General features: G+C 41.6%; 2 protein-coding genes across 3 annotated transcripts; one reads left to right on the top strand and one right to left on the bottom strand.

Moving 5' to 3' along the window:
* Positions 1–62: 62 nt before the first annotated feature.
* On the top strand, positions 63–16,354 carry prkaa2 (protein kinase, AMP-activated, alpha 2 catalytic subunit). The gene is made up of 10 exons (XM_030727024.1): positions 63–305; positions 1,510–1,651; positions 3,646–3,739; positions 6,724–6,868; positions 8,467–8,554; positions 8,748–8,972; positions 9,433–9,595; positions 10,012–10,350; positions 10,489–10,615; positions 12,492–16,354. Exons 1-10 carry the CDS (start codon positions 206–208, stop codon positions 12,740–12,742), a joined length of 1,674 nt encoding a protein of 557 aa, XP_030582884.1. The 5' UTR covers positions 63–205; the 3' UTR covers positions 12,743–16,354.
* Positions 16,330–26,419, bottom strand: LOC115778743 (verprolin). Of its 2 annotated transcripts, XM_030727022.1 has the most exons (22): positions 26,258–26,419; positions 24,701–25,875; positions 24,430–24,599; positions 23,376–23,558; positions 22,976–23,276; positions 22,765–22,886; positions 22,627–22,655; positions 22,461–22,495; positions 22,126–22,294; positions 20,209–20,368; positions 19,964–20,087; positions 19,831–19,865; positions 19,664–19,742; positions 19,514–19,548; positions 18,649–18,718; positions 18,455–18,514; positions 18,344–18,363; positions 18,216–18,252; positions 18,086–18,105; positions 17,956–18,001; positions 17,500–17,611; positions 16,331–17,418 (listed from the first exon to the last, which is right to left on the bottom strand). In XM_030727022.1, the coding sequence occupies exons 1-21, from the start codon at positions 26,264–26,266 to the stop codon at positions 17,515–17,517; spliced, it is 2,976 nt and encodes a 991-aa protein (XP_030582882.1). In that variant the 5' UTR covers positions 26,267–26,419; the 3' UTR covers positions 16,331–17,418; positions 17,500–17,514. The 2 variants fall into 2 exon arrangements, with proteins under 2 accessions (XP_030582883.1, XP_030582882.1); XM_030727023.1 differs by lacking the exon at positions 18,455–18,514 and having other exon boundaries at positions 16,330–17,418.
* Positions 26,420–27,333: the final 914 nt, after the last annotated feature.

Genomic DNA, 27,333 nt, shown 5'->3' with positions numbered 1-27,333 from the left:
CATAACACCTCCTCAGTTGGTCCGTACAGGGTAGGTGGCAGAGGGCGCCTTAGAGGGATAATCCGCGTGCGTGTGCGCGTTTTTCGCAGTTGGTGGTTACTCGCCGTTAAGTGCCCCTCCCCTCCACCCCCCCCAGACGCAGCACAGGCTAGGCAGGCTGTACTCCCACCGCACCGAGCGAGCCAAGCCGTCGGTAACGGAGAAGATGGCAGAGCGGCAACAACAGAAACACGAAGGCAGGGTAAAGATCGGCCATTACATCCTCGGCGACACGCTCGGAGTGGGGACATTCGGCAAAGTGAAGAGTTAAGTCATGTTTCTGTGTCATGCCAGGCTTCGTGTGTACGTCTGTGCCTTTCAGTTGGAGTAGTTAATGTCAAGCAGTCGCCTTGCCCCCCCCCCCCCCCCCCCCCCCCCCCCCCCCCCTCCTTAACGCTCCGTGCTGAACTTGCCGGTGGTCAGTGAGCAGTTGGCGTAGTTAAGCGGTTTAACCGCGGCTACAGACTGGAATTTAAACGTACTGTGGTCTGAGAATCCGGCCGCTTCAAAGTCAAATTCTTTCACCGAAGCCCCCTTTCTGTAGCTACTGTTATCAGCTATGGCAGGTGTAAATACCTGGAGGACTACAGAGATGTACAGCCGCACTCGCATTGTTATGGTGCAACGTTAAGTAAAGAAGACTTAGTGGTGGAAGCTTTCCTCTGCCCTGTCTAACGACAGAGGACGAAGGTATGAAGCTTGCAGTTTGACCCACCGTGGGAACCTAACGTTCAACTAACACCGGACTAGCTTGCAAACATTGATGTTATCCCGCTGCTAGCCGGTGATAGCTTGTTCAGTGCCTGTCAAGTCGGGGAAACCCTAAACAGTCTCCAAGCTTCATTAGAAAGCACATAAACACGATATTATTATGGTTGTCTTAGCTGGTTCTCAGGCTCTCAGCGTGACCTTGTGAGCTTTAACTCCATGCCCACCCCGCCTGTTTTTTTTCTGCGTGTTGCTAAAACGTCTGAAATCGTGGCTATTTTTGAACATATGTATCAAAGAAAATTATTTTGCTCAAATTGCCAAACCACTTGGAAAAATCACGTTTTCTTTTACACGTGTCACTGAATAAAACATTTGCTGTATATGTGTATATATAATGGTTGCTTATCTCTGGGTACTGGCTATGTGTTAGTTGGAGCAGTTCATGTACCCAGTTACTATCAGATGCTGAGCTCTGTGTGCGTAGTGTTTGGCAGCTGCAATAACAGCTTGGTTTCAGAGCCTCAAGCAGGCAGATAGCTCCAACACCAAAAACAAACGCATGGCCAGAAAATAAGGGTTACAAAGAGTGCAAAGGGTAAATAAAACAAACACAATTCATTCACTTTTTTTGTGCAACAGGACCCCAAATCAAAGCTTATCCCTTTTAGTCTGTACCCAGCTGCTTGTGTATTAGGTTGTATTTTTTTTAAACCCTTTGTGTAGTCTGTTTCTTTCATGCCTGTATTCTGTTGTTTTTAGTTGGCGAGCATCAGTTGACAGGCCATAAAGTGGCTGTGAAGATCCTGAACAGACAGAAGATCCGCAGTCTCGATGTTGTGGGGAAGATCAAACGAGAGATCCAGAATCTTAAGCTGTTCAGACACCCACACATCATCAAGCTGTAAGTGGAGGAAGACGAGGCATCCTTTTAAGACTCTTGTGAAGACTGACAGGCTTCACAGAGAGATAACTGAGCTCTGTTTTATTATTGGTTGTTGTAATGTGGGTCCTTTGCTATGTTGTGGTCTTTGTGTGTTGTGGCATGTTTTGCTTATTCACGTGTTTTCTAGAGCTGTACTCTACTGAGCATGCCCACAAGGCTCACAGGAGGTAGCACACAAAAAGCAACACACACACACACACACACACAAGCTTGGACCTAGATAAAGAAATCTGTTCTGGTTAGTACAAATCTCCAGTTAAGATGGTGGATATTGCTGTAATGCAGGAGCAGCTCTAAATCTTTCTCCCCTCATGGGTTTTTCCATGACCTTGTTGTCCTACTTTCTCTTTCCTTCTGTCTCCCTGGCCTCTTTCACCTTGTCAGTCCATGTCTGTCCATCCCTCTCAACAATCTTCGTGATATTTTTAGGCTAGGGTTAGGGTTAGCCCACTGCAACACTCTAAGCAATGGCAGATATGTGAGTTATCAGGTCATAAGCTGGAACGCTGTGGAAGTCGATGTCAGAGACGTATACAATAATATACACATGCACACATGTTTTAGGCACACAAGCAGTCTGTGTGCACTTCTATTTACAGACGTATTGAGACAAGCAGTCTAACATACTGGGCATGATTCTCACTGTTTTTTGGGTGGGTGGGTGGGTGGGGTTGTCTTAACAATTTTTTCTCTCCTGCAGTGTTAGGCTTCACCCAGCTTGACAGGCATGAAATAGATTGTGATAAAGTGTATATTTTGCCACCACTATGAAATTGTTCCTGCAATTTAACATGCCTGACCTTTATGAAAACAGTCCTATATCACAGCCTCGCCTCGTTTTTGTTTCTGTGTGCTAATGCCGTGCATTGTTTATGTATATAAAATGGGTTTAGAAGTTTGGCTTCCCTTGCCTGTGACTTAGGTTTTGTAAGAAAAGCATATTTGTTTTTATTTCCAGTAATATTAAGTTGATAGAAATGTCATAAATGACAAATATAAGTGACTGATGATTTTTTAATAGCAACAATCACTCCTGTGTTTTAATTGAACAGGTTTATCATTTGAAAAGTGAAATTGATCATAAGAAGAACCCTCTCCAAAATATAGCAGCACATCAGAGAAGTGCTGTGCTGATTAAAGACACGGTTAATTTGGTCAGTTGAATGCCTGAAACATCTTAAAAGTGACCTTTCATCTCAAAGCCATTAGAATAATCCTGTTCTTGGAAATGAAAGCTATTCCATGTGGGGAAATTGCAAAAACTGAAGCTGACATACAAAGGTGCATACTACTCCCTATACAAAACCATAAACACTGCCTCAAACCAGAATAGAAAGAGGAATGAAAGGCCTAGTGCAAAACAGAGCAAGAAAAGAAATGCATCAGATTCTCTAGTTTGAGAAACAGACACCTCACAGGTCCTTAACTGGCAGCTTCAATAATTGGTGCCCACAGAATACTATTTCCAGGGTCAGCGGTGAAGAAGCAGCTCCAGGAGGCTGCCTTTGTAGGAAGAGTCACAAAGAAAAAGCCGATACATTCTTCTGCTAAATCTCTTGTCTTTTACCCATCATAATCTTCCTGTTATTGTCCATACTTAAATATGGCCAAAAGCAGAAACTGGACAGAGGTAGCTGAGGCTTTATCTTTTTCTTGCTCAGGTACTCCGATGGTTGCTAAAAATGGGCCGCTGTATGCCTTTGTAGATATTTCATTAAAAACATGTAATTTCTGATTAATGCTTCCAGTAATCACTGTCACGTGCAAGAGATCTGATTAATTCATGTTTTTTAATTAAAAATGAGTCTACCTTTTTTTTTTTTTTTTTTTTTTTTTTTAAAAGGGACATTTCTAAGTGACGACAGATTTTAAAGAAAGAAGGTAAATTAGACTAATTAACGTAATGCATGTTTATTGTAATACATCTGTGGTTTTTGTTGTTTTGTTTTCAGGTACCAGGTTATAAGCACACCTACAGATTTTTTTATGGTCATGGAGTATGTGTCAGGAGGCGAGCTGTTTGATTACATCTGCAAAAATGGACGGGTAAGATGACATTCTTTTATTATCTTGCTGGTAGGTTTCAGACTGGCTGATTGAGTACGGTGGTCAATGAATCATCAGAAATTCTTTAAAATATCCAGTGGGATGGTTAGCTGACTAAACAGAGGACCGACTGGTTGAACAGTTCTGAAGTTTAAAAGCAATTGTTGCATATATTTAATAAATAGATCAAGCAAAAATCAAATCTGATGATGGTGTGTTTTTGTGGGCTTGCACAAAAGTCCTAAAAAAAAATTAGATTGACAGACAGACATAGCTGCTGGATAGTGTAGTGGCAACCCTACCATCTTTGGAATAATAGGTCAGGTTCCCCAGGCTGGGCCCCCCATGCTACTTCAGAATATGAGCAAGAGATATACAGTTGAAGCCATACCAGCTTGGATGTTGCCCAGATTAACAAGCATACAGCATGAGTGGACACGAGATGAGAATAGGGAACTGCTGGAATGCTGCTACACGTGTAACCCCAGTGAAAGGGGTTATATGAAGAGAATGTGGGACTTATGGATTCTTCAACACCCAACATCTGAACAAATTGTCAAGCAAAGACTCACAGCCTTGGGTAACTGCTCTAAGAGGTACACCAGAGCTATAAAGCCAGATATAGAAGATGGTTGTTCACTGAACCATCCAAGGTGTACTCAGCGGCAGGGGAACAATATGAGAACAGCCACACCAATGCTGGAAGCAGAGCAATACTGGAAGAGCATATGGGAGAAGGATGCAGCACATAACTGTAACGATCAGTGGCTAAACTTGATCCAGTAACTATCACAGTAACAAATATGCAAGAAAGAGTCTCAAATATGAAGAGTTGGACAGCACCAGGCCCTGACATGATTCATATCTACCGATTAAAGATGATAGCTGCCATGAGTGCCCAGTAGCACAAATGAACCACCTTCTAATGGATAAGACACACCAAGAATGGCTGACTGAAAGACAGACACTCCTGATGTCCAAGGATCCCCAGGAGGGAGCGTTTCCAACCAACTACCAGCCAATAACCTGCCTGAGTGCAACATGGAAGCAACGTGGCATCATAGCAGCTAAGATAAACAGGCACATGGCTCAATGCATGAGCGGGGCTCAGAAAAGAATTGGCAGAAACACCAGAGGAGCAAAACACCAGCTACTGGTAGATAGAGGAGTCACTCGAGACTGTAAGACCTGTGCACCGCTTGGATTGATTACAAGAAAGCCTATGATTTAATGCCTCATACATGGATTCTGGAATGACAGAGGAGCTAGAAAAGATGTGGAAGGTGAAGGCAACAGTGGTCCCCGTGGTAATCAGAATACTCGGGGCAGTGACCCCCAAATTGGGGGAGTGGCTCCAGCAGATTCCAGGAACGACAGCTGAGATCTATGTCCAGAAAAGCACAGTCCTGGGAACAGCTAAGATACAGCACAGGACCCTCAAGCGCCCAGGCCTCTGGTAGAGGACCCAGGCTTGAAGGGCAAACACAACCCACAGGGCAAGTGGGGAATTAAAATTACAATGCTCACAAATGTAAGCTTTCAACTAATGTTATTTTGATTAGGTATCTATATTTTAATTAATTGAATTTATGTTCTTAAACATATGCACTGTTTCAAAGGAGGACATTTAATACTGCACACCCTTCTTTCCTGTTATTATACATTGTAATATTATACATTATTTCAATGGTGGATGCACTGAAAACAGCTGGTTTGGCTGCACCAAAGCTCTGTATGAGATAAATAATGATTCTTTTGAACTGTGAATCCTGAAAAGCTTCTCTAGTAAAATTCAAGAATAAATAAAAATTATAATATTAACATTAGATAATATTTAATGTCAAAATACAGCACTGTTACATGTTAATTTGTAGAGCTGCAACTATTCAGAATTTTCAATTGACATTTGAAAATGTAACCTTGTAAAATGTAAGTAGTATTACTCTTACGGGGATGCATGGTTGCCCATTAGCTTACACACAGCTTTGCAGAACATGTTGCCTAACATGTTGTAGCTGTTTATGCCACCAGGGTCTAAAACAACTGGACTGTGTGCTGCTCCTACTCTTGTTCATGTGTGTGCCATTGTCGGTCATTTAGCTTAGCTTCTGCCGAGGAGAGGAGAGTCATAATGGACAAAGAACCTTGTTATAGTGAAATGAAACGAGTGTTAAAAACAATGAAACTGTCCACTGCAGCCTCTGGCTTTGCTTTTCTTGCTGCTTTTTTTTATATTTGATATTTTTTTTGTGCTTCTCTGTCTTCATGGTGAACTCTGCAGTCACTACCTTTCCAGTTCAAGCCAACTCTTCAGCTAGTCCATAGGAAGCATTCTACTTATCATTGTCATTATTGGGCTACATACTGTTTTTTTTTTTTTTTTTTTTTTTAGGAGAAATGCTTGCAAACACATCTCTGTAGGCTGCATAGCCAAATACCTACACAAATGGACATAAACACAGTACCATGAATGCCATTTTAGTGATAAGCTCACAGAAAACTATCATCAAATGGCAGTTCCTATTGGTCAGTGTAGATTTTAGTTCTGGTTTTGTGATGCAAGAGTGTACACTTTAGGTTAATTCTCATAGCTACATTATTCAGTCCACAGCAGACAGTTGTTTTGTTGTGTAAAAGCTTTGAAAATCCAGCTTTATAAAATGACTAGCTTTTTGCATTTAGCATCCAAAAATCTAGCTATTCCCTTCGGTTGTTAATGGCACTTAAAACAGATAAATGGGATAATTAATATTGCACTTACATTGATTACTTGTGCAGAAACACAGTCTGAAATGTTTTTCCCATTTCTAATTAATGCTCAAAGGTTTTCCATAGCAATCTAATAAGACAGTAAAATGTCAGTGCTTTCTTTTGCACTGACCCCAACAACTAAGTGCTGTTCTGCTGACCCAGTTACACATTTGTAGATCAGAGAAATGAACATCAGTCAGTTCGGTCACGTCCAATCATATTGTGTCTTTCAGGTGGAGGACACTGAAGCGCGCCGCCTTTTCCAGCAGATTATCTCAGCCGTGGACTACTGTCACCGGCACATGGTGGTCCACAGAGACCTCAAACCTGAGAATGTCCTATTGGACGCCAACAAGAATGCCAAGATAGCAGACTTTGGTAAGAATACGGTTATAGCTGGAGTGAGAGACAAAAGTGCAAGCTTGACAATAGAATTGTTTGCAGATTTATGATGAAAGAACACAAAATAACAAGGGTTTGAGCACGGTGACACAGTAAAATTGCATAGTGTGATTAAAGCCAATTAACAGTTTGTTATGCTTCAACACATGCGGCAACTTGTAGAAAAATGTAACATCACAACTATGCACCTTTTAACTTTATTTTAAATGATAATGAATATCTCACTTGAGACTGCCTCTTATTGGTTAAGGCCTTAATTTTTGCGACTTAAGTCAAAATGCCTGATGCAATATGACCATGAAAAAGAGAAATATTTTCAAAAACACACGAGGGCCCTTGTGCGCAGCAGGGCGTGTGGGGTGGAGAGACATCCCTTAGCAACGGCAAGGTTTTATATCAAGTCTGGCAGGAAGCCTTGAGGCCCAGTGTCATCTGATAGGAAAGGAATCAAGGGGTGTGTGGCAGGGGTGTACAGCAGGAGAAGTGTTTTGGCTGAGAGCAGAAAAACGCTGGCAAGCAGAGAAGAGGGAGTGTTAAGGGAACAGGGATAAAAGATAAAGGGAAGGTCAACACAACACAGAGTGTCTGACGTTTAGTATTTGGCACAGACCCTGGGAGGCAGAGAAAGGCTCAGCCAATTAAATGAGCTTTGTGTTGAGAGCTTAGAGTCTTGGAGAGTAAGGAAGGATAAAAGGTCTCAGCAGTGTCCACAGTGTGTAACTCCCTGTCGGGCCATGTTCAATTTAACCTGCAGACAGGTGACAGATTAAGGGAAAAACCTGAACCCTTGACCCCTGCAAGGAGGGAATCTGGAGATCTGTTGTGTTCTGGGGGGCTTTTTTCCTGGCATGGTTTGACTGGCCCTTTTGTTCCTTTACACGGAATGGTCAGTAGTACAAATCAATACAATGTTCTGAGTGATCACCTTATTACTTTATCCTGTGATGAAACATTCCTGTCCTGATGGAGCGGTCACTTCCAGGATTACAGTGCCCCATCTACAGGCCATTAGTGGTCACTGATTGGTTTCATCAGGATATACTGTGCCATTTGGGTCTTTCTGCGTGGAGTTTGCCCCCAAAGACACGATTGTTAGGTTAATTTGTAATTATGTGATGATCCCATAGTAGTGTGTGCTGTCTCTTTGTGTTAGCTCTGTGCTGGATTGACACCCTGTCAAAGATATGACTGACAGAGATAGGCTTCAGTCCCCTGAAACCCTTACTTGAATGGAAAGAAAAAAATTAAGAAACTTGATGAAATTGATGGATTGATAATGCTATAACCATTACAGGTGAAGATATGTGTGAGATAGGGCCAGTGTGTCAGGCAATGCTCTCCACCACCATCATAAAAACACCAAGTGATGGAATATCTTTTGGGGGTACTCCATCAGCTTAGAAGAGTTCCAAAAATCTTGAAGCTGTTCTGGTGGCAATTGGTGGGCTTGTCTCCATACTGAGATGCTTTGTTAGGGTTATCTGCCTGTAGCTGTCAAAGAACTAATAGCAATAATATGAACATAGAGGATCAGAGGGATGTTAATGTGCTCCTGCCTTGTGATTGTCTGACAGGACTGTCAAACATGATGTCAGATGGGGAATTCCTACGAACGAGCTGTGGCTCACCCAACTATGCAGCTCCAGAGGTCATCTCAGGAAGGTAGGTGTGTGTGTGTGTGTGTGTGTGTGTGTGTGGGGGTGTGGGTTTGTGGGTGTGTGATCAATCAAGGCAAACTGTTGGCCTATAAATGCTCGTGAAAAAAGCTTTTCTGGTCCACTGCTAGGTCTGCCATTGTTTTATGTCTTTCTTTTTTTTTTTTTTTAACTCTCACATCCTCTCATCTCTCTGTTAGACTCTATGCAGGCCCAGAGGTTGACATCTGGAGCTGTGGTGTGATTCTCTACGCCCTGCTGTGCGGCACTCTGCCCTTTGATGATGAGCATGTTCCCACACTTTTTAAGAAAATCAGAGGAGGTGTCTTTTACATCCCAGAGTACCTGACCCGCTCTGTGGCCTCGTTGCTAATGCTGATGCTGCAAGTGGATCCTTTGAAGAGAGCCACCATCAAAGACATCAGGTACTGACCCCACCGTGTTGAATCAAGAAGCCTCCTTTAGCTACTCTGTTAACGCTTTTTAAGATTATTATTATATGTATATTATATTCTCTTCATATATAGTATTACAGTTACTTGACACATACAACTATTTAAAAAAATTATAACCAAAGTTTTTTAAATGTTGCCACAAATGAAAAAGTCAAAGGATTGCGGGATTGTAGTTGTAAAGGCAGCTTCTAAAGATCCAGAGTTGAACCAGTTCACATTTTGTAGCTTTATTTTCTTTCCTCAGTATGTCAAACATTCAGTTGTCTGTCCACTTCTGCTAGCTCTGTAACTTTATGCTGGATTGTTAAGACAGACTACTGTGTTTGACAGCACAGCCTCAAGTAAGATAAAAAGTCACGACTTATTTGTCTGATAACATCGCTGTTCAATTTGGGATGAAGTGTTTGAGTTGATTATTGTATTTTGATAGGGAACACGAATGGTTTAAGCAGGACCTACCAGGCTACCTTTTCCCGGAGGATCCGTCATATGACGCGACTGTCCTAGACGAAGAAGCCGTCAGGGAAGTGTGTGAGAAATTTGAATGCACTGAATCTGAGGTTGTGACCAGCCTCTACAGTGGAGATCCACAGGTGCTCATTCATTTTCTTCTAGCATAGATCATGTTTTCTGTGTTTAAGCCTGTAAACAAGGAGAATATGAATCCATGCACAATATATAAGTTCTTATGTAATTCACTCAAATAATATTATATTTTCCTTGGTTCTGCTGTCATGGGCATTGTTGTTTATGTTCTCATAAGTCCTTGCTCTTTTCAGGCTTATTGAAACAATGTTTGTATTCAGTTTGTTCTGAAACTATATGGTAGATTGTTTTTATAATTAAGCTAAATGTGTGCTCTTTTAACTAACTTTTGTGTTCCAGAAATGTGTTTGGGTTTGATTACTGGTTGCTTGGCTTTTGTAGGTTTCAGTAGTATGAAGGTCTGTTGAAAATGAACTGTCTCCTTGCTCTTAATTTTTTTTCCATTCTGCCTCTGTTCACACAGGATCAGCTAGCTGTAGCCTATCACCTCATCATAGATAACAGGCGCATCATGACCCAGGCCAGCGAATTCTATTTGGCATCTAGTCCTCCGCAGGGCTCCTTTATAGAGGAGGGAATGCCGCTGCCTCCCGGAATCAAGCCGCACCCAGAGAGGATGCCTCCACTCTTGGCTGACAGCCCCAAGTCTCGTTGTCCTCTGGATGCTCTCAACACCACCCGGCCTAAACCACTGTCTGTTAAGAAAGCCAAGTGGCACCTGGGTATCAGGAGTCAGAGCAGACCCTATGATATCATGGCTGAGGTGTACAGAGCTATGAAGCAACTCAACTTTGACTGGAAGGTAGTGGGATGTGTCTTATACATATATTTGTATAGCGTATACAGTACAAAGTACCCCACACAAACGAGAGTGTCTGTTTTGCTTGCTTATTTGTTTTTACTTTTTTTATTTGCGTGCGTGCGTGCGTGCGTGCGTTAGGTGGTGAACCCATACCATTTGCGAGTACGAAGGAAGAATCCAGTGACAGGCAACTTGGTGAAAATGAGCCTGCAGCTCTATCAGGTGGACAACAGATCCTACCTCCTTGACTTCAAGAGCATTGATGGTTAGTGACACATTAAACACATTTCATGGTATAGTCATAATTAATACATAACTCATTTAAAACAAAATAATATTAACATTTTAAATTATTAACTATACATAGACTTTGTGCAGGTGTAAAGCTACTAATGCCAATGCAGTGTGAAACTCAGTTTGTTTGCCCTTAATTTTGCTATTTTAAAGGTGAAATGACTAAAGGTGTGAAATGCATGTCATGAGGCTGGATAAGAAAATTGCAGATGCAGTCACTTTATTTTACTCACAAAAAATGTAAAAATAATTGAATGAAATGAGTGTTAAATGAAAATTGAAAATGTTTCATGTTAAATTGTCGAGAACGAGTTCAGTGATCTCACAGCCTGAGGAAAGACTGCTCTGAAGTGTGATGGTGCTTCTGTATTGCTTTTGTCTTTTAGAATCCTTTCTGTGCAGACATGACTCAAAAACATTAAGGAATGCTTATTAATCAGTGTATAGCATCAAGTGGATTAAACTTCATGAATATTGATCTGCTCAGTTAAGTGTCACAGGGGGGTTGTTAATCAGTTTCAGCTGCCTTGGTGTTAATGAAATTAGCAACAGGTGCACTAGAGGGGCAACAATGAGACAAGCTCCAAAACAGAAATGGAGGCCAGTGACATAAGAAGGGAAGAGGCTTCATCTAAGAGGCTTCTTCAGTTCTGAAGAAATTGACAGAAGTCCAGTCACTTTTTTTCAAGCTCTTGAGACTATCATCAACTGGATGATTGAGAATCTGCACAGAAAATCAGAAACAGACCTCATGAGGGTGACCTGAGGCCCCAGCGTCTTCTAGCAGGCTCAGTGCTCACTGCCTGGCACTGTGGACCCCAGTTGGCATTTGCCATAGAATACCAGAATTGGCAGATCCACCACTGTCACCCTGTGCTTTTCACAGATGAGAGCCGGTTCACTCTGAGCACATGGGGTCTGGAGAAGCCATGGAGAACATGCTGCCTGTAACATTGTTCAGCATGACCAGTTTGGTGGTGGGTCTGGGGAGGCATATCCATGGAGGGATGCACAGACCTCTGCAGGCTAGATCTTACTAGCCCTTACTGCCATTAGGATGACATCCTTGGACCCACTGCCAGACCCTACCCTGTGCAGTGGGTCCTGGGTTCCTCCTGGTGCAAGACAATGCCCGGCCTCATGTGGTGAGAGTATGTTTCTGGAGGATGAAGGAACTGATACCACTGACTGGCCCCCACGCTCACCTGACCTAAATCTAGTAGAACGCTTCTGGGACATTATGTTTTGTTCTGTTCGACACCGCCAGGTTGCACGTCACATTGTCTAGGAGCTCAGTGATTCCCTTGTCCAGAACTGGGAGGAGATCCCCCAGGGCACCATCCGTCATCTCATTAGGAGTATCCTCCAACGTTGTCAGGCATGCATACAAGGACATGAGGGCCATACAGACTACTGAGTACCATTTTTGAGTTGCTGCAGTACTTATACACTTGTACTTACACACATTCAACCATTCACACACACTTCCACATACACACACATATAGTTTTGTGCTACATGTACTCGGATTTATTCATTTTTATTTAAATACTTATTCTCGTATTTATCTTTCTACTTGCTGTAAAGTACTGACAAGCGGCAGCTGTCACAATTTCATCAAGCACCTGTGTTTGATGACAATAAAGGCTTTCTGATTTCTAAAATTTTGGCAACATGGACTAGCCTACTGCATGATTTTTTTCGCTTTGTTGTTTGGGGTGTCTTTGAATTCTGCTCTCTCTAGGTTGATCATTTCCATTTCCATTATTTATTTTATTATCTAAGCATTGTACAACAGGTTACTTCATAAATGATTCTGCTAAAACTTGCTGTTACTGTGCTTCTAGATGACATCATCGAGGCAGTGGGCTTTAAATCAGGGTCATCCACTCCTCAGAGGTCAGGCTCCACAGCCGGTCTCCATAGACCCAGATTGAGCATTGACTCTGCAAGTCCAGCGATTGATCTGCCCCAGCTCAGCTCCTCTCTCCCCGGATCCCTGTCTGGTAGCTCTCATCTACTCACCCCACGTCAGGGTTCACACACCATGGACTTCTTTGAAATGTGTGCCAGTTTGATCACTACACTAGCACGCTGAGGCCTGCTGACCTCCCTAGCTTGCTGTAACCTGGATGTCAGTGGGGTTTTTGATCTGGGATCTGGGATGTAGGGAGTGTAGATTTTGGAGTGACTTCTTCTTTCTGTCTCTTCTCCATTTGTTCTGTTATATTGGATTGGGGGCGCAATTGGAACTGTGAACGACAAGGCAGGTGTGGTGTTTACCTCAGATGAAGAGAGAGATTAATGAGGGAGGAAAAAAGTCAAGCTTATTGTTTCTTGTTTTGACAGTCACTGGGTCAAAGTAGTGGTGTTTGACACATCGGGCTATGGCTGTGGGGAATCGATGAACTAGTGGAAGCCTGTAAAGTGAGGAGTGAGTGGCCACAGCTCACAGTCGCATCAGATTCAGCAACGGTCAAGTTCACTGTCACTCCTCCCTCAAATACCTTCAGCTGATTATCAGTTGCTGAATTTCCTTCACAGACTGTACTGCTTAATGGTGGGACCTCTGGCCGAGTTCACCCAAGACACATTGATCAAAAGTCAGTTTTGCATCTTGTCTTATGTCCTTAGTGGGGCACTGTCATTAAACTCGACATCAAATTGGCATCAGAGGGAGGAACATAAAATGTAAAATTCTGTTTCAGGTTTTTTATTATATGGTTTGTAAAGAAGCTTTTGTTATCCTTGTATTTATATTACAATCATGTAGCTGAAACGTTTGACAGAGATATACCAAATGAAAGACTTTATACATCATTAAGATTATTATTTAGCTGTCAGACCCATATTTATTTTTGAGAGATTGTTTTTTTTTTTTTAGGTATTATAGTTTTTTTTAATCTAAATACTACTTCAACATATTTTTACCTGATTTTGAATTGATTGTAGATGACTAATGAACCTCATGAGACAGCGGGATGGTGCTCTGGATGACTCTGAGTATGTGTTGCATTGGATTTGAAGACAGATGCAAACCATCTTATGAGAGTTTTTACAACTGCGATACACTTCAAAGCATACAATCACAAGCAGCATTTTATATATCATCCACAAATATGCAACACACACAGACCCATAAATATGTGCGTCCCTATGGAAGCGCTTGTCAGAGCTTCCTTCCCATGAATGCACAGAATATAAATATAAAAAGCAAGCAGGCCTTACATTAAGATGACAGTCACATATGCAGTAAGCTGAATAAAGACAGGTGTTTTTGTTTTTTAACTATCATATTAACCCTTTAAGTTGTGAAAATAAGGCAGATACTCCTTAGAAGTTGGAGACAAATACTTGAATGTGAGGTCTGAAAATTATTTTTATTGTCCAGTGTGGCCAGTTTTTTTTTTGTTTTGTTTTTTTTAATTTGTTAAATTACTTCAATAAGCCAGTGACTTTCAAAACTGAATGACGTCAAAGGGGCAATAAAGGACGATGTGAGATGGTGTGCATCTGTTGCACAAGTGTATAAGCCACATAAACTTTTCTACAGTTGCCTTAAACAATGCAACACATTAATTAGGTGCATATTTGTATGGAGTGTGTGTTCGTGAGCTCAAGTAAGTGTGTTACTTGTTATGTATTTCCACTGACTTAACACTGGTGTGCTGAAAGGATCTTTAGTATAACTGTAATGCCTGGGATGTCAGAGAGGTGACGGAATCAGAAAAGCGAGTGGCGAGTCAAACCGTGATGTTGGTGTATTGCAGCTGTCTGAGCTTTTGTTTATTTCATTTCAGTCTGCACCGGAAAACTCGTCTGCTGACGCTGACAGTTTGCATATTTACTGCACCACAAACTTTTACTGTAACTGTTGTTCCTGGTTGGTATTGGTGCACACCACCGTTCTGAACTGTTCTGAACTGTTCTGCACTGTTCTGAACTGTTCTGCACCGTTCTGAACTGTTCTGCACCGTTCTGAACTGTTCTGTCAGTGATGTTGCATATTGTTATAGTCAGACATCTTTTCTCAGCCCTCCTTTAAGACTGAATGTAAAGTGATAGCTGGTGCTGCTGATATTACTGTGTTCTTCTGGTTTTAAAACTCTGTTGTTTTGAAGGGGAATGCGAGACTGTTGCCTTTCTCCAGTTTGCAGTAAGACAAAGAAGTCAGTGGGATGGCAATTACCTTTCTGCAGACTGCTGTCACAAATATTTGCAGAAGTGTAAATATGCCATTGAGAAATACACACTGATATGAATAAGTACAGTAAAACACTGTAAATAACTGAAAGAACGGAACATGAATAAAGGTCCCACTGGGAAAAATATTCAAGCTGCAGAAATCTTTAAAAAAATGTTATAACCTGAAAATAGAGAGCTCTGGTTCTGCACTTTGTCAGCCCTGCGGGATGAGTACAGACAAATGCACAGTTTTCCTTTGTGCTAAAATTTTTTTTTTTGTTTGTTTTTGCTGTTTATACCACTCACCTAATCTGTGACGTCTCCCATCATGAGCTGAAAACACCAGAGAGGAGGTGCACGAGTCTAATTCCCTCTCAGACCACTTGAATTACAATGTGCTGAAAGGTTATTATGGATTTAGTAATCCAGTGAAGCCAAAAAAAAAAAAAAACACATTGCCTACCCCAGCTTTAAGAGTTCCTGTGAGGAATGCTGTGAAAATTTTTTTTTATTTATTTCAGAATCTCTCATTTGCATATTCAAATTTGGCACTGCTCAAGGTTTACGCACATCTGTCTTTGACTGCTTAATTAAATTAATTTGGTTATCGAGGTGCTCTGTTGGACCTGCAGTTGATGTGGACTGAAATTCTAGCTCCTAGTGGTGGTTCACGATCACTTTGGTCATCTGTGGATTTTTGGAGCACTGTGAAGACTTGTGGTTGAAACAGTGAAAGCCACATTCTGCTCTGCTGAAACCCTTTATTTACGTGTTCTCTGTAAGCTCATTATTCTTTGATGTCAGGGAGAAATTGCGTTCCCTGCTGCAACGTGCAGCTCCACACACACACACACACACACACACACACACACCTTTGTAAACACAAGTCCACGCCCTTTGTCAGTTATTAATCTTACACTATTGCTGTCTTAAATGATTTGTCTTCTGTCTTGTGCAGTCACATCAATATCATATGTGGGCCTTTATGCTTTCATTCCTAGTTTGGATGCTTGTAAAAAAAAAACACTAAAGAAAATTTGCACCACTATCCAGCAGAAGTCATGGGTGAGATTTAAAAACTCCTCTGACATAACCAGTGCTTACTGTCAGGTGTACTCTAAGATCACAACTGTATGCAACTACCAGTGGTATGACAGTCATGTAACTCTTCATTTGTGTTTAGAGCCAGAAGCCACGCCAAAGGGCCTAATTAAATACAAACTTCACATGTTGTACCAAAGTGAGTATTTTCCACAGCAAAACTGTAGTGGGGTTCTTATGATTAGTGTAACCCTAAATACCCCAGTGTGTGTGTGTGTGCGTTTGTGTGTTAGCTATGCGGGTGCACGCCGGTTGTTGTGATTGTGTGATTCTGCTTATGTGCGTATGCGTGCGTGTTTAAACGGTCTCTCCTCGTCTCTGTCTGACTGGAGTTTGGATTTCTCTTGTTACGCACTGCATGATATTGCTGTTATGATTTGCACTTTAATGAATATTTATTGAAAAATAAACATTGAAAAATGTGTATTGCTGTCTTGACATTTGTTTTTTTTTGTCAAATTAAGAGATATTACACAGTCACACAAAATCACACCCGCTACTTATTTCTGTTGCAAATGACCTCAGTAATCACTGCATTATTTCATTTCTCTATCATACTTATTATTCATGTGTTTACAGGGAAATATTAGTGTCAGAGGCATGTAAAAGCTTTATAAAAAGAAAATTTAGTTTATGGATGACAATACAGAGCAAATTCCACTAGCAGAATTCTGAACAGTTTATATCTATTAAATTATGTGCAAAAAACCAAACAAACAAACTCAAAGGCCATATGTATTGTAACATGAGTAGTTACATAATCCCTTCCACATTCCACAATTGGCACTGAAAAAATAATGTGTGTAAAAATGACAAATTAAAAAATATATATACAAAAAACAAATACAATTAAAGAAACTGGTCAAAATTAGTTAAATATTGAAAGTGGTCCTGAAGGTTAGTCTGAGTACTGCAGATACACACAGACCGGGAACATTAATGGTATTAGGTCGCATTACGAGCTGGCTAATTGTTACTAATGATTACATCTAAAAAAAAAGAAAAATTGGAAGCTTCACCCAATATTCCTCTTAAGTCTTTCGCCATCTGATAAGAAAAAACTGCTGTTTCCATTCTGCTGTCCGTTCCTTATTTCCACCACTTTAAACATATTTTCCATTCTGGTGTTTTCACACAAAGCATTTAATTTTCCCTACAAGAGCCGCCAAGATCGGCATCCTCCAGAAATCCTGTCTGTCTGTCATTCCTGGGCGCAGCCGTTCCCCGTGATCACTTAAAGTAAGCAAACTGTCCCACGCTGGTTTCACTTTGCAATGTTTGATAGAGCAGAGGAAAGATTTCAGTTTCCCGAGATGATATAATGCCCACTGTTGTAAAACATAATTCCCATCCATGAATGCAGTCACTGGGTAAAGAAGGTCATAGTCCAGCAGATGTAGGTGCTGTCACAGACTTGTAATTGAGATCAGAGTGTGAAGAATAATGCTGCAGACAAGTCCTGTCCCACCTGGGTCAGTTTCTGTTTGGCTGTTAAGACAGAAAAATATCGTGTCATCATGGCATGTGCACAGTGATGGACAGTGAAGTGTCCAAGTGGTTCATCCTTGCCTTGTCGTATGATGGTCACTCCACCACCACTCTATCAGCGTACATGTCAGGAGGAGGCAAAATGAGCTTATTGGGAGCAAAATCTGTGTCCTCTGTTGAACTGGTCTGAGATCTGTGGAGAAAAAAAAAACATGAAAACAATTCACTCTTTCCTCTATGCCCCCCTTCATGCTTCACTCAGCAGCTGATTATGTTAATACTGCCTAAGCATAGAGGAGTGAGGTCCTTGGGAGGAATCACCAGCTCATTGTTCTACCAGACAAGCTAGACTAAAGTTCCTGGTAGCAAAGGGGCGGAGTTATAGCTCATATGACTTTCTCTCAAACAGAAAAAAAAGAGACATTTACTCTTTTCATGCTTATTAACACGTTCCACGCAAAACGGAAGTGAACCTGTCTGTGTACAGGTCGGACAACATGTTTGACATTTTTTGTGTGTTATTCTTTCACTACTTACGTGTGATTCGCTTCTTGTGCCACATTCACAGGATCTGCAGTGTAACCTGAAAGTGTATCGATATCATGGTTTAAAAATCAGGTTATTAAACATTAATAAAATGTGGGTTTAAAAGCAAAACATCACTTACTTGTCTGTGTTTTATTCGGGCTGTTGAAAAAAAAGAAAGAAAAAAAAAAAGACAAGCAAACATTAAAACCCTTCCTGGGCTCAGGTATGTGTGTTTCTGTGAGTGTGTGTATTGTTCTTTGTCCACTTACATGTGAGTTGCTTCTTCCAGCACACCTGCAGTGTAACCTGAACATGGATTAGCATTAGGGTTAGAAAAATGTGTTAATCAGATACATTAGCCACTTTTTAATGGTGATTTTTTTCAGGCATTACTTACTCGTCGCTGGTTTAGTGGTACTGTTAAAAAGAAGAAGAAATAATTACATTTTTAAAACAAGCTTTGTGTGTGTGTGTGTGTGTGTGTGTGTGTGTGTGTGTGCGCCCCTACCTTGCAGCTGACTCCACAGATTTTTGTGAATCGAAAAAATTTGCCAAATTCTGAATTGCTCTAAAAGAAGCAGAAATAAAAGGAATTGTATGAGTGTGTGCCTGTGCGTGTGTGTGTGTGTGTGTGTGTGTGTGTGTGTGTGTGTGTGTGTGTGTGTGTGTGTGTTTGTGTTAGAATGAAGCAGGTGAACTCACTGGTTATGGGAGCTGTTGGCAACCATGTCACTGCGACTGTGCTGGTGGTTTATGTTAAGGTCTTTGTTTCCTAAGGAACAAAAGACACGAGAGTCCGATAAGTATATCCAAGTTATTGTACCATGGTTACACAATTTCCTGTTACCAGCTAATACATATTTCACTAGTTTAAAACCTGTTTCCCATTTAAAAACCTGCTTGTCTAATGAGTCACACTGCAGGGAAATAACGTATGCAGTAATAGAAAGTCCATAGTTTATAAAAGACATTCAGAAGTGTAAAGTCCTGTGATTTCAGTAGATTTGAACACAGTATAATTGGACAGCAACTGGATAAACCACCCAGAACATCAGTTAATTTAGTCCAGTGTAGCTACGAGAAGCACTTCTGACGTTCACTGTAGAAAAGAAGATGAACTGGACATAGCCTCCATAACCTCAAGCACTTATTTATGGACTCTTGTTTTGAAACCTTTTGAGTATTTTGAAACCAAGGACACCACACACTCATATGCTAGTGGCTTCCCAATGACAGAGGTGTGTCGCAAACTCTTATAGGCCTATCTCTGATTCTGTTTTCCTGAAACAACTTATCTGGTGCAAAAAATCATGTTTGTAGTATCTTTGTTTACTGTGTGTGTGCTAAACCCCATCACGATAACAAGAAAGAGGAAATAAACATGACAAAAGCAAGTGTCTCCGTCAGTGCCAGGTGACTCTTAAGTAAGTGATTCAAAAAGCTCTTATACTTTGTTGAATATATTTTTCCAGAGAACAATTAAAAAGCTTCCCAAATAGGTTTTATACAAAAGTTGGCTAGGGAAAAACGGAGTTGGAATGGTGCTGCCGAAGATGGGATGACTTACCCATATCAGGCATGGAGAATGTCCGGGTGTGACCTCTACAGAGAAAAGAGTACCAAAAAAAACAAAACAAATTGATCACTGCAGCTGTTAGCCTCAATATAAATAAACAGCAAAAAAAGCAAAATTCAGCATAAGGTTACATTTACTCACAGTGGGGCCTCCGGATTTGAAGCATCAGGACTAGAGAGAGGATCGTCGTCACAAGTCCACTCCTCGCTGTCGTCTGTGACTGAGCATGTCCACATCAAAAATATTAAACTGCTGCTGAATAATTTCAGTGTATTCTGTAATTTTGAGTGACAACAGGAAACACTTACAACTGTCTTCTGTTTGCTGATAATGGTTTGAGGCTCTGAAAAAAAAAAAGAAAGAAGGAATGCTTTTAACCCCACAGTACTAACGGTGGTAAAAGGTTGCACACGCTAGCTTGTTAATGTATAAAATTCTTACTGCGAACTCGTGCGGTTATGACTTGGTTTGGTGAGGTTACTGTTTGAGCTGGGGAGAGTTTTCTTTCCCAGCTCTAACATCTCCTTAATGTCCAGCTCCACATGATCAACTGAAACATACCCATCTGAAAAACACTCACAGCGTCATCGATGGTGTCATCACAGATTAAAGCACTTACATGATTTTATCCCTGAGATGAGCACATTGCTAACTAGAATAGATGTTTTATTTTGCTTTTAACTCACAGTTGTTGCTGCTATCCCTGGCCAGCCACTTCCCTTTGGGACAGTTTCCTGTTCGGATAATGCTGATGGTGTCTCCCATCTTGACGGGGAGATCAGTCTTACGTCCCTTTGCGGTTACAACTACTTTTGCCTGGTACAGCGCATCCTCCTGCCCTGTGATCTAACAAACACAGTGACAGGTTAACACTGCATAGCCCTACACTGGCACACAGGATAACTATAATAAACAGTATTCATGTAGAACTTTTTAAAACAATGCTACAAGAGAACTTGAGTGATATCCAATTCTTAATCCATAGGGTTTAACGTGATGTCGGCCCACCCTTTGCAGCTATATCTTCAACTCTTCTGGGAAGGCTTTCCACAAAGTTTAGGAGTGTGTTTACGGGAATTTTTGACGATTGTGCCAGAAGAACATTTATGAGGTCACACACTGATGTAGGACAAGAAGGCCTGGCTCACAGTCTCCACTCTATTTCATCCCGAAGGTGTTCAGTCGGGTTGAGGTCAGGACTCTGTGCAGGCCAGTCAAGTTCTTCCACACCAAACTCACTCATCCTTGTCTCAAAGTTGGGAGCAGGAAATTGTCCAAAAATGTCTTGGTATGCTAAAGCATTAAGAGTTCCTGTCATTGGGACTAAGGGGCCGAGCCCAACTCCTGAGAAACAGCCCCACACCATAATCCCCCCTCCACCAAACTTTACACTTTGCAGTTGCTGTGGTTCCCAGTCACTTCCACTTTGTTATAATACCACTAACAGTTGTGTGGAGATTTCACAACTGGACTTGTTGCACAGGTATCATCCTATCACAGTACTACGCTGGAATTCACTGAGCTCCTGAGAGCGACCCATCCTTTCACAAATGTTTGTAGAAGCAGTCTGCATGCCTGGGTGCTTGATTTTATACACTGTGGCCATATACGCTTCTAGTGTGTTGTCAGTGCATGCTATTACTCCTCTTTTTAATATTCAGAATGCTCAGGACAATAGAGGACTTATTAACAGTGAGGAGTAGGAGAATAAAATCACAGTTTTCAATCTAGAGGTATAATTTTGTTCCTCAACAGCAGGAAAATGTGTTTTCTTTCAGAAGGCATGTTGCTCAAAACCGGCATGTTTACACTCTTTGATCAGGAAGTATCTGAGTGACAGCAGCGCCAACTAACTGTCCCATAGAGATCCATTACAATGTGATTGAGGCTTTTTGGAGAAAACCAGAAACAACCTCTTTCTCTGTCTCTCTCCTGTCATCATATTTTTGCACTACGAACACACACACACAAAAAAAAAAAAAAACCCCACAGATCTGTAGAGCAACTTCTCGGGGCGCTCATAGTTTTTAAACCACATCGGTACAAGCTGTGGTTTTGATCTTATAAGCTGTTTCTCAAGGCGTCTGCTGAGCGACATTTTATACAGATTTCACTGCCAGTTACACAGCAGCCCTTCCCCATAGCAACTGTAACTAACACTGTTGATGATTTACTTGAAGTTCATCATCTGACTGATTGATTATTTTAATGTCCTTTCCCTGTTCTCTCTCTCATTCAATAATGAAAGAGTATCCTGAAGGGACACAAACTTACAGTTTAAATGAGCATAAAAACATTATTGGGGTGCTTTTGAATATTCCATAGGAACACAATCACTCCAAGTTAACAACATGGACATTAATGAGAACATTTTTAGGACGCTAATATGGCAGAATAATATGCAGGACTAAAGCATGGTCCACGGGTTTTCTGTCAGAAATACGACCGACAATAAAACTAATGTTTACTCGTATTCTGCTTGAGCTTGCACATGTTGCTCACTTCAACTTTTCCACTGCAAGGAATGAATCCTGACAGGTTTGTATGCCTGAACTTATACCCCACCCTCCTCCGACATTTCTCAGCCTTCCATACACACTTACTTTGAATTTCTTCCTCAGCTCGTTCTCCTTCTTTTCCCTCTCTTTTTGCTCTTTCCTTTCCCGTTCTTGTTTCTCCTTTAGCTCCTTCTTCTCCTTTTCCAGGCGCTGCTTCTCTTTCTTTTTCAGCTCTTTCTCATCCGGCCCCTCTGCAGCTGCTTTCTTCTCAGACCTGAGGAAGAGACAGTGAAGTGCATCACCCAGTTTAAAAAGGACTCCTGGTGGCACGTTTAAATAGCCGAGGAGATTATGAGCAAAAAAAACAAAAGCAAATCAAACTGTTATCACTAACTCCTGAGGGGATAACTGAAATACGTGAAAAAAACAGAAGTCCTTACTTGCTGAACCTGCCCGACTTGGTTTTCTCTTGAACCTGTGAGTAAGAACAAAGAATGCGGTTTAATTCACTTTACATTAAAACAAAAAAAACCTCCAGTAGAGGAGTAATCATTTGTCATGGAGAAAAATAAGCTCTTGATTTTAAAATTTTACCCTGCAGCTTACCGTCTCCGGTGTTGACTCAACATATGGATCTGTGGTAGAAAAAAAAAAAAAAAAGGCACAGTTACATACAAGCTTAAATGATACAAGGTGGATGATGAGAGGAACAATTTGGATTTCCAATCTGGTCCAGGCTCTTACTCTTTGGTTGTCCTTTGCGTTTCTTGACTTTAGTCTTTACGCCTTTTTTGCCACCTTCAGGTGTGGCGACATACTCATACACATTTTCTGCGTCCTGATACACATCGTCATCTGTGTGGGGCCTGCGTGTGACAAACACCAATGAACACCAACTTCTCAAAAGCCATTTGAACATCATTCGACAAAAATAGATTCAATTTGCATGTCTTACTCTGACGCTGCTGGTAAGTCGTGGCCGACAGTGAGGGATGATGCTGGCGGTGGATTCATTTGGGATGTGTTTCCACCCGGTGACTCTGTGTGGATCTCAGTTTGTGGAACAGTTATCCCGTTACTGTATCCCTTTGGCAGGTCCTGACCATCTGGAACATCTGGACCTGCGTACTTCTCATACTCTAACTCTGATGCCGGCAGCTCTGGAAAATGACCATCTGAAGCCACATTGTCAGGTATGTCAACCTCTTCAATATAAGGGGTGTAGGTTTCTGAAAATTCAGGTGGAGCAGGGATTTCTGCAGATGAGAGACAAAAGGTTATAAAACAATACTACATAACGGGCAATTTAAGTTTAGTTTTTCTCTAAATTGTGAGTCTAACAGTGGTGACCACACCATTAAATTCCACAACAGGTGGGGGACTGAATTCCCCCATGTGGATGGCAGGCTCTGCTACAGAAGAATTCTGAGGCCTGGTGTCTGAAATGATCGTCTTGGGTGGAGGAGGGGGAACCACGTGCAGCTCTGGGGCAGTGTCACATCCCTCAGTGATATTGTTCAAAAGTGGAGCAGGTTGTCCTGCAAGGAACGACATTACATATGTATATGACTATAGGTGGTTATTCAGACATACAACGTCAATCTCACATTTAAAGCAAAACAAAATTTAACATTGAAACTACAGCTAAAAAAGAAGTTTCCGAAAGCGAAAGGGAGAGAAGGCAAGAGAGGGTAAGATTTGCACATGTAAGGAAACCAAACCAGTCAAATAAACTGTGGAAGTCGTTGTGGTATAACTCTGCAGAGCAGAGATAATGCAATTACAAGAAAAAACAAATGATTGGCTTTAAAAAAAAAAAGTGCAGTGTAATTCAACTTTACTACTTTAATTACAAGACAAAATATACCTCTACAAACTTGCCTTGCCTTTTAAAAATGTGCTGTTTCCTGTTGCAGAATAAAAGATTTTAAAAAATCGTAGGATGTCAGAGGTGCTTATCTGTAATTAAGTGTAATTAAGGTTGACAAAAGCTGATATCTGCATAAAAACCCGTGTGCACAATTTAAAAATTGTAACGTAAATTAAGCACAGCAACAGACTTCCTGCTCTGTCTCTGCTGTGCTTAACAGACATGAGACTGTTTGTCATTGCACCGCTCACATACCTAACATACCTCGACACCTCTGCCCTGCCTGCTGCTGAGCTGTTCCTGGCACAAAAGAGGAATGTCACCACCTGAGGCAATCTTGTGGCACAAACCACACCAGGTATTTTCTGCAGCTGGAACCCTAAGCTAACAAAGTGGGTTCTGAAGCCCTACAGCATATACCTGAAGTCATGATGATGAGATAAATTCTTTTTATGAGGTGAAGTAAATCCACAAAAAAAAGCGAGAGGCAGAGAAGAGAGGAGAGGAGTTTTAGTGCGGTTATGGTAATTGGGACTTACGGGGGTCAAGCCCGTTAATGTGTGCCGTTTTCGATGGGAGGGCATTGTCTGTTCGATCTTCATAATCAATGGGTGGGAGTTCTGGGAGACTGACAGTGGAGCTCTGAGAAGGGGACGGTTCCTCAGGTGGAGGGGTAACGGAGTAGGATTGGGTGACGTTTGTCAGGGGGCTGACAGGAGATAAGGAATTACAAGTTATCACTGACTGAACAGCACACACAAACATTTCTGGAATAAAACTATGAGAGTTCCTGCTGTTTGTGTTCTTTACCTGCTGGTCTTATTGCGTGCATTCTGGAGAGCCTTTAAAATTCTCTGGTCACCAGGAGGTGTTCTCTTTCCATGATTCATATCCTCTGCCCTCTCCAGGGCAGAGAGCGCTGAGATTGGACGCTCTACTTTGGGAGATGGTGGAATGGATGGAGGGTTTATGGCTGAAGAAGGAAGCTTCTTCTCAGCAGGTATATAAACAGCATCTTTACCAGTCTCAGCTGTAATCTCAGGCTCAGAAGGTGCTGGAGATGGAGTAGAAACCACTGAAGGAGAAGTAGAGAGGGTACAGTCCAGTGGAGAGGGTGAAGAGGGAATGAGTGGATTCGGAATAATTTCGTCTTGGCTGGCCAGTGTGGAAACAGGCAAAGCAGGATTTTCTATCTCAGGTGGGGTTTCACTGTTCGGGTTTGGGATTTCAGGTGCTGGGTCATGAGGTATGAGAGGAGGAGGTGGGTTGAAGGCAAAAGATTCAAGAATAGTAGAGGGTGGGCTAATTTCTACATCATTACTGTCGTCAGGTATGGTGGGGTTGTCTAGTAGAAGGGATTCTGGTGTTGAATTACATAGTGCTCCGCTACTCAATTCGGAAGGCATAGGGATGAGTGGAGCTGGTCCAGGAACATCTGAGCTCGGGGCATCCAGAATCGGATCATCTGAGATCAACGCCGAACCTCTTTTCGGCTTTTTGACAATATTCAACCCCTTCTTTTTTTCTGTTGTGACTTTAGGTGGAGGTGTGGCTGGCACCAGCTCTGGTGTACTCTCCAAAGGAAGCACCTTGTACTTATGCTTGTGCTTTGCTTTCTTTTGATCCATGGAACCTTCAGGATTATCCCTGCTTCCTTTTGATGTTTTGTCCTTTCCACCTTTCAGTTTCCCTTCACTTTTGTTTTTTCCCTTAGCGTTCATGGAGATGAGAGGCGTTTTGCTCTCCTTCTTAGCATCTGTGAAGACCACTCTTGGTGCAAACAGTGTCTTTCTTTCCAAGTTCTCATTGATGGTGCTGAGCAGGGAGGGGCGCGCGCCTGAAGGGAGGTGATGATAGGTGGGGCTCTGGGGAGGAGAGGCCACCTTTGGTTTCTCTGGGATAAAAGGTTTTGTCTTGGGTGGCTTCGATATGAAATCTTCTTGTTGGAACTTGGCCCTCAGGGTCTTAAAGTCCATTGGTTCCTCCTGATGAAAGTATCACACAGTACAATAGCCTCAATACAGTACCCGAATAAAGTAAATATCTTCACCGAAGGGAGTGTAGTTCTGCTCTTCTCATGTTTTACCATATAAGGTAAAAATTTAAAATGTTACAGTGTTCAGCAGTAACATTTCTATTATTCTTTCTACACCCTTGATTTTTGGTGATATTTGGTGATCAGTATAATTCAAGACAGTTTTCAACACACATGCCCTGAACTCAGTCCCACTTTACAGAATGTTTATGTGAGCTAACATTTGAAAAAATACTGACAAAAGCAGTTGTGTTTGCTAACACAACGTTAAACATATCAATAACATATTATCAAATCATTATAAAAATGTGATTAAAGTGTATAGGACATACCTGATCCATTGCGCGTTTTAATATTTACAGAAACAACAGAAACCTCCTTTATGAAGTGAAACAGTTCTCTTCAGCCTCTCATCTCATGTCCGGTGAAAACACAAATTAATAAAAACGTTTAAGCCTTGTATTCACTGAGCCAACTTGCTGCCTGCTTCACCTCTGATCGGGAACAATCTGCTCCCCATGCGCACTGGAAATGGTTTCAAGGAGGAGTGAGATTGGGTAAGACACAGTCTGGCTTGTCAAACTAGTCCGGTTGAGCATTTTTACACCACAGCATGACGACTCTCAACAGCTCATGAATTTTATTCTCTTCTTTAGGAATGTGGCCGGGCTGGTACTGCATGAGTCACTGTCATGAAACCTTGCTGATGGTTGTTGTTTTTTTTCCTTCAAAGTGGCTCATTTAAAAAAAACAGCGTATCTGTGGGATACATGTGGGATAGTATAATCTGTGACTGTCTGTAACTTAAATTAATTCTTCAAATTAAATGTAACGAAAAGCAGACAGAAGAAATCAGAAGTAATCAAACAGGCATTTATAATATGACCTAAATATATGCTATAATCATCGCCTTTATTTGACAGTTTATTCTGACTCGCTGCCAAACTGATGAGCAGTGCTTGAACTGACAGGCGTGTCCATTTTCATCTACTCAATTCATACACTCACCGGCCACTTCACTGGGTACACCTTGCTAGTACTAGGTTGGACCCCCTTTTTCCTTCAGAACTGCCTTAATTCTCTGTGCCAGAGATTCAACAACGTGCTGGAAGCTCCTCTGAGATTTTGGGCCATATTGGCACGATCGCATCACACAGTTGTTGCAGATTTGTCGGCTGCCCATCCATAATGTGAATGTCTCATTCTACCACATCCCAAAGGTGCTTTATTGGATTGAAATCTAGTGACTGTGGAGGTCATTTAAGTACAGTGGAATCACTGTCATGTTTAAGCCTCAGCCTCAGTTTCTTGGTCTTAGCTGACAGGAGTGGCACCTTGGGCGCTCTTCTGTTACTGTAGCCCATCTGCTTCAAGATTCAACACACATTCAGAGATGCTCTTCTGCAAA

The sequence above is a fragment of the Archocentrus centrarchus genome, chromosome 4 (genome assembly GCF_007364275.1).
Source record: "Archocentrus centrarchus isolate MPI-CPG fArcCen1 chromosome 4, fArcCen1, whole genome shotgun sequence".
NCBI lineage: Eukaryota > Metazoa > Chordata > Actinopteri > Cichliformes > Cichlidae > Archocentrus > Archocentrus centrarchus.
The sequence above is the reverse complement of the archived record's forward strand: the minus strand, read 5'-3'. Positions and strand labels throughout refer to the sequence as shown.